Here is a 7,887-nt window from a genome sequence, read left to right on the forward strand (position 1 = left end):
AAACAGCCTTCTTGAAAATGGAAATGTGTTCTAAGGGACGTTCCAAAGAACTCAGAAGGGTGAAAGCAAGCCTGTCCTTTCAGATCAAACCATTTTGGGCAAATATCTCTTTACTAAGTATGTCAACCTTTACTATATAAACCTAACAGAGTTGGAGCTTGAAATAGGTGGTTTACAGGAACAAGTTACGGGCATCAGAATTGGAAATTTTACTCTCTGATCTATTCTTTAGAAACACAATAACCCACATTAGCTAGTCGACAAATTGGGAAAACTACGATATCAGAAAAGCAAGATAAGAAGATTTTTTTGTGGTTTGGAGTGTATTACCAGACAACTACAAAAATACCCAGAAGTTTGCACTTGGGGTTCTCACCATTGTCAGATCCACTTATTTGTGAGAACAAATTTTTTCAAGCTTGAATCTCATAAAAAGGAAAATTAAGAACTACATTACACAATGAGAGCTTGAGATCTTGCTTAAAGCTAAAAACTACTTTTTACTGTATAAACATTGATTAGCTCTCTAAGGAATCACTTGAGCATATCTCCCATTAATTAGATTTATGTATATAAATCTAGGATTAAATTGTATTTTAATTTTCAATAATGAATTTTCTTTTGAATATATAGGGGTAGGCTATAAAATTAATTTTACAATATAATATATTTATATATCTATCTATTTGTATATATATATATATATATATATATATATATATATATATACATGTATATATATGTATACATATACATATATATATATACACATATATATATATATATATATATATATATATATATATATATATATACACACACACATGTATATATATATATATATATGTATATATATGTATATATATATATATATATATATATATATATACTGTACATATATATATATATATATATATATATATATATATATATATATATATATATATTTATATCATGGCACATTAGTTAGAATTATGTAGGCAAAGGTATAACGAATGCAAGTATCCTCTCAATAATGATAAAAGAAATAAAATGCTAGATACCGTTGAAAAATCTTTTGTAAATATTGACCAATGTTATAGAAATACAGCATAAGATGAGTAGACAAAATAATAAGTTATTAAAGACATAAGATTAAAGACTCCATTCGTATCTTGTAATCTATCTTTTGTGAATTCATTTAAATTGAATATAAAAATTAATACATGCTCGTAATTTCCAGGTTCCTGATGAATCTTCCAGTGCAAATCCAGCTGGCCTCGCCAGCCTTCCATGAATGGATCTCCCGCCGCAAAGAAAGTGTAAGACCTTGGCTGGTCTTTGTCAATACTCACAATTTCAAGGTAATTTGTATGAGAGTTGAACTTCATAGTGAATGCAATTGTTTACTTACAATTTAAGGTAATTTGAATGAGATAATTTAACCTGAAAGTCAGTGTAATGATATTCTCACAATTTTAAGGCAATTTGTACGAGTTGAACTTGATAATGAATGTAATTGTTTCCTTACAATTTTTAGGTAATTTGTATGAGAGAAATTAACTCGAAAGTCAATGTAATGATGTTCTCTCAATTTTAAGGTACCTTGTATGAGAGAATTTAATTTGAAAGTCAATGTAATTGTTTAGCCTACTCACAATTTTAAGGCAATTCATATGAGAAAATTTAACTTGAAAGTCAATGTAATTGTTTACTCTTAATTTTAAGGTAATTTGAATGAGAGAATTTAACTTGAAAGTCAATGTAATGATGTTCTCATAATTTTAAGGTAACTTGTATGAGAGAAGTTAATTTGAAAGTCAATGTAATTTTTTACTCACAAATTCAAGGTAATTTGTATGAGAGTTTAACTTGAAAGTCAATGTAATGATGTTTTTCACAATTTTAAGGTAATTTGTATGAGTTGAACTTGATAGATAATGTAATTGTTTTGCAATTTTAAGGTAATTTATATGAGAGAATTTGACTTGAAAGTCGATGTATTTGTTTACTCACAATTTTAAAGGTAATTTGTAGGAGAGAATTTAACTTGAAAGTCAATGTATTTGTTTACTCACAATTTTAAAGGTAATTTGTATGAAAAAAATTTAACTTGAAAGTCAACGTATTTGTTTACTCACAATTTTAAGATAATTTGCATGAGAAAATTTAACTTGAAAGTCAATGTAATTGTTTACTCACAATTCTAAGGTAATTTGTATGAGAGTTGAACTTGTTAGCTAATGTAATTGTTTGGTCACAATTTTAAGGTAATTTCTATGAGAGAGTTGAACTAATTAGTCAATGTAATGAAATTCTCACAATTTTAAGGTAATTTGTATGAGAATTGAACTTGATAGTGAATATAATTATTCACTTACGATTTTAAGGTAATTTGTATGAGAGAATTTAACTTGAAAGTCAATGTATTTGTTTACTCACAATTTTAAAGGTAATTTGTAGGAGAAAATTTAACTTGAAAATCAATGTAATTGTTAACTCACAATTTTAATGTGATTTGTATGAGAGTTTAGCTTGACAGTCAACAGGATATAATGATATAATAATCTAAAAGTATTTCCTTTGCTAACGTTCAATCAATTTACTTGAGAATTAGGTTCACGGGATGATTTTAAATTATTTCCTTTGTTAGTGTTAAATCAATGTTATAATGTTAAGGTAACTAATTTGGGGATTAGAATAATTAGCCATATTATATGACGTTATGATATCAAGATAATTCATATGGGAATTGAGGTAGTTATTAGTTAACTTTACATATGATTTCTAGGTATCGTATTTGAAAATTGCGTAAATTTACACAAGTCCATATCTTACATTTTTTCTGTAATTTTCCAAGACGTTTTATGCAAATTAACTTCCCGATAGTACAGTTTCCATACTTTTTACAGTTTTTATGGGCAGAATTCCCTTAATTATTCTTCCAATAATCAACAAAATTTTCTTCGAAATAATTTAAATTTCTGTGACGTCATTTCCTATTGACTAGCGATTGACGGATACATGAAAATTTATCTTCATGGGTTAATGGATGATACAAGATATAATTGAATAATAGATTGAAGTAGGAAATTTCCATTCCATTTTCAGTTTAATCCAAATTTCACGTATTAAGATTAAAATCGCTGTTTTTTTTTTTTTTTTTTTTTTTTTTTTTTTTTTTTTTTTTTTTTTTTTTTTTTTTTAACCACACTTATGAATGATCATATGCTTCTATCTTTGTCAGTTTTATCTTGAATGACTAAGTTACAATAAAATTCCGTGAAAAAATGTTTTATTTTTGTCTGTATTTTTTCGGTAATCAATGTGACGGGAAATATAAAATTCTATAAATATTCATATTTTTTCCAGATTCCCCAAAGCTTTCAGAGATGGACGAAGCGGGTAGTGAAAAATGTTGACCATTATCAGTCCAATTATATGTTTATCTTCATCGGCCTCATCATATATTGTTTGTAAGTTGGTTAAATCCTAGACAGTTTTAAGCTATACTCTTATGATACCATTTCCTCTAAAGACCAAGTATCTATCTATCTATATATATATATATATATATATATATATATATATATATATACATATATATATATATATACAAATATATATATGCGTATATATACATACACACACATATATACATACATATATATATATATATATATATATATATATATATATATATATATTGCGGTCACGCTAAGCTCTCTCCATCCTCAAAGTTGGGTGAGAAGCAGTGGCCATACCCTTGTGAGCGAGGGTTACGTGTGTGTATCTATCTATCTATATATATATATATATATATATATATATATATATATATATATATATATACATATATATATACACACATATATATATGCGTATATATACATATATATACACACACACACACACACATATATATATATATATATATATATATATATATATATATATATATATATATATATACTGTATATTGCGGTCACGCTAAGCTCTCTCCATTCTTAAAGTTGGGTGAGACGCAGTGGTCATACCCTTGTGAGCGAGGGTTACGTGTGTGTGCTTTTCTAAATATTTAGCGGCCCTTTTTGACGGGTCGCCTGCACTAGTATTTCTATAAAGCAATTTCCAGAAACAATCCTAATACTTGCTTTATCTTTTTCCAGGATAACCTCCCCGCTGCTATTCTTTGCCGCGTTTCTGTCTCTCTCCCTTTGCTATTTCCTGGCGCTGAGAAACGCTGAGAAGAAAATCCTCATAGGGGGTCAGGAAGTAGCACTGGGTCACCAGTTCGCCGCTGTCGGGGTTCTCTCGTTGCCTGTATTTTATATGGCGGGTGCTGGGGCTGTTCTCTTCTGGGTAATTGGTAAGTAATTCTTCTGATTCTTTTTGCTAATATTAAGTAACGGAAAGATTTTGTAATTCCCTGGTATAACTGAAAACAGTAAATAGTTTTACTTTTCTTAATGGATTATGTCTTCGTGAAAGAACGGGCTTAAGAAAAGGGACAATTTGTATTTGACATTCCGGAAATGCAGTCTGAAAATATTTGTATTACATATTCCTAGTTTTGATTGCACGATTAAAACGAGTGATTGCATGTGGAAATATTTCAAACTGTTGCTGTAAAGTAGGTCATGATACACAAAAAAATATTGGTAAACATTATTAATAACAAGGTTCATGTTGTTATTTTTTTTTTTTTTTGTTAGAGAAACGTACCACATCATTTACCCGAGCCGTAATATCGCAGGTGTTACCTATAGGGATTCGAAAAAGGTTTCTATTGGTCACTATGCAAAGTGGTTTTAATTATAATTTGCATATTACCATATTATGCATCAATCATAATGTAAACGGTTCTCTTCATAATTAATCCATCACAATGATTATCTAATATCCTGAAATTGAAATATATTGTAGCAAGAATTAGTTTATAATTATTCTGTTGCTTAGTGTTAGTTGGTGGGAATATACTGTAGATCCTGGGTATGACGCACTATGTAGAATAATGTATTTGACTTTCATCACAAGTATCTGTGATTACAGATAAAATTTAAAAGCAAACTATTATAAATCTAAATCTTGCATTTGTAAAGAACTTTTTAACGGAAATATTTGGGAAAATAGGGTGGGTGGGGAGAGGTAGAAACGAGACGTCATTATAAATTTGCTTAATTCAGGTGGAGTAAAACAGTGGCATCATTTGAGTTCATATGTAATCATCTTAAGAGGTGTTGTCTTCGAATCTTAAACGTCATTAAGACAGTACAGTGTATATTAATTGTGAACGTAAAATAACATGTCCAATAACCACTCCCACCTACGCACATATACAGGCACACACACACAAATATATATATATATATATATATATATATATATATATATATATATGTGTGTGTGTGTGTGTGTGTGTGTGTGTGTGTGTGTGTGTATTCATGTAAATATGCGCATACAGACATACGCAATTTAAGAATATTATCTCACATTCACGAGCTAGCAGACCTTTATCCATGGGTGTTACTGGTCTTAAGATATTTTGATTTTTTTTTATGCATAACCTCTCATAATTATATTCTATTCATTTACTAATTTCATTTCCACACTGGGCTATTTTTTCCTGTTGGAGTCCTCGGGCTTGTAACATTCAACTTTTTCTAACTAGGGTTGTAGCTTCGCTAGTAATAATAATAATAATAATAATAATAATAATAATAATAATAATAATAATAAGAAGAAGAAGAAGAAGAAGAAGAAGAAATATGATGAGTATCATCAATTAACGAATGCTGATTATTTTTCAGGGGCCACTTTCTTCGTCATAGCAATCCACGCTTCTTTCTATAACATTGATAGTATCCTTGGCTCCGACGAGGAACCCTTCCAAACTTTCGAACATCCCATAGAAGAGGTAAGAGAAATTCAAGTTAGTTTAAGCTTAAAAGGATGTAATGACTGTTTTAAGCTTAAGCTAAAAGATTGGCAAAAAGGAAGGTTTATAATAAAAATAATTTAACTGTAAATATCTAGCATAATTACAGCTTGAAATATAATACAATTATTACATCTACATCATCTTCTAACGATATTAATAGACGGAAAACTTTCAATGCCCAGATTGCATGACCGTAACTTCTTTCTAAAGTGATGAAGAGAGTTTCTTCTTAAAGGTCAAAGTATTCTTTTATGAGATACATTGATTTATAATTCATTTGTAATCATCAAGCAGAGAATAAGGAATTACCGAATTCCAAAATTAATTCGCTTAAAATTTCCAAATTATTCATGATATATGTTGTTGTTCATACAAGCATTGTATAAACATTTGTTGGCATTTTTTTTATATCGATCCATTCTTCACAAATCCATATTTGGGAATTTTATTACGTAGAATCTTGATTATGATTTAATAGCATTTTAGATTCCCTCCGTAAGCTTGTTAATAAAATATGTTAAAGATGATATTAGCAACAACAACAACATTAACGATTATAATGATGATAATAATAAAAATAACAATAATAAAAACAGTAATATTAATAACAATAATATTGATAACTATTCAGTCATTATGAGGTAACATTATATCATAGCCTACATCAATATGCCAATTTAGTCTCTTTACGTTCCGAGTAATAGACTTTAGCCCCGTTCCCCCTCCCCCCTAAAGAAAAAAATTCAAATTCGTGATATTTTTCTACCCATACATATATGAACGTGAAGGTATGAAAATCACCACAGAGATTTAATATAAAAATATCAATAAGATGTTTGAAATATCATTACATTGTTATTTTTTCAATCACTTTCAGGTCTAGGCGTAATTGAACTGATGGATGAACGTTCTTCATTTGTCAGTGAACGCCGCAGATACGAGCTGTGAAAATGATTTCTTGTGAGAGTTTAATTTCATAACAAACCTCGTTTGAATGAGATGTTTTCTGTTCATGATATAATTTAGTATTTATGTGAGCCCTCTAGTGGAATTAGTTTAAGGATAAACATTTAATATTGATAAAGACGATATTCTCTTATTAACCTCTAAAGCAACAGATTTTTTTTAATACCGAATTTAGAGGAAAGAACATTTTGCTAATTTGCTTATTCTAGAAAAAACTTATGAAGAATAATCATATTACACTCTGGGTGTATGTATTTATTTCATTAAGAGATTCTAATTATCTTTCTCCATACCTCATATACTGAAAGTTTTATTTTTAAATGTAGTGAACATTTTCAATGTCCTTGTACTTATATCAGTTACGAAAAGGATTTCTATAACTGGATCTAGATATAAAGGTAAAGAGAGCTGTTGAAAGAAAGCCTTTTTTTTTTTTTTTTTTTTTTTTTTTTTTTTTAACTCCAACTTCTGTGGGTACTTGGGAAGCAACAACAATTCTGTTTTCTTTGTTAATTGATATCGTATAAATGCCATTATGTCTTTCTTTACTTTAAGACTATTTTCACTTGCTGATGACTATATGGCCTTTATTTTCCCATTTTTATATTCGTTGATGAAGGCATATCCTGTCATTTACACAAACATGTGTACCAGATCAAGATAGTTAAAATATTAAGAAAGCCAGATCCTTAATCACACTTAGTGTTGAATGTACTCATTATGAACTGCGGTAAAAGTAAAGGTGCGTTGACACTTGAGGTAAGTTGACACCTACACGCTTTTTCGAACGACGTGGCGCAAACCCCCCAAAATGTGCCAATGTTGTGACGTGAATACACGAGGTCTTTCGATATGGTACGTGGTTGTTTTGCGATGTCTTGCTAGGTGGATGCGGTATTTCCTTGCGAGGTGTCACGGGATGAGGCGAGGTGTTTACGCACTCTTGCGACGTAATTACGCAGCGTTGCGAGATATCTCCGAAGTGTCACGAAGTGTCACAT

At 29.5% G+C, this 7,887-nt stretch overlaps 1 protein-coding gene across 4 annotated transcripts in view; it reads left to right on the forward strand.

The window, feature by feature from the left end:
* Positions 1 to 7,007, forward strand: part of LOC137616089 (prenylated Rab acceptor protein 1-like) — a 21,697-nt gene extending 14,690 nt beyond the window's left edge. For all 4 annotated transcript variants that reach the window (XM_068345760.1, XM_068345762.1, XM_068345761.1 and 1 more), the window contains exons 2-6: positions 1,223 to 1,343; positions 3,352 to 3,455; positions 4,149 to 4,348; positions 5,790 to 5,896; positions 6,798 to 7,007. In XM_068345760.1, the coding sequence (XP_068201861.1) occupies positions 1,223 to 1,343; positions 3,352 to 3,455; positions 4,149 to 4,348; positions 5,790 to 5,896; positions 6,798 to 6,803 (538 nt within the window). In that variant the 3' untranslated portion in view covers positions 6,804 to 7,007. The remainder of the gene's footprint in view (positions 1 to 1,222; positions 1,344 to 3,351; positions 3,456 to 4,148; positions 4,349 to 5,789; positions 5,897 to 6,797) is intronic.
* Positions 7,008 to 7,887: the final 880 nt, after the last annotated feature.

The sequence above is a fragment of the Palaemon carinicauda genome, chromosome 22, assembly GCF_036898095.1.
Source record: "Palaemon carinicauda isolate YSFRI2023 chromosome 22, ASM3689809v2, whole genome shotgun sequence".
NCBI lineage: Eukaryota > Metazoa > Arthropoda > Malacostraca > Decapoda > Palaemonidae > Palaemon > Palaemon carinicauda.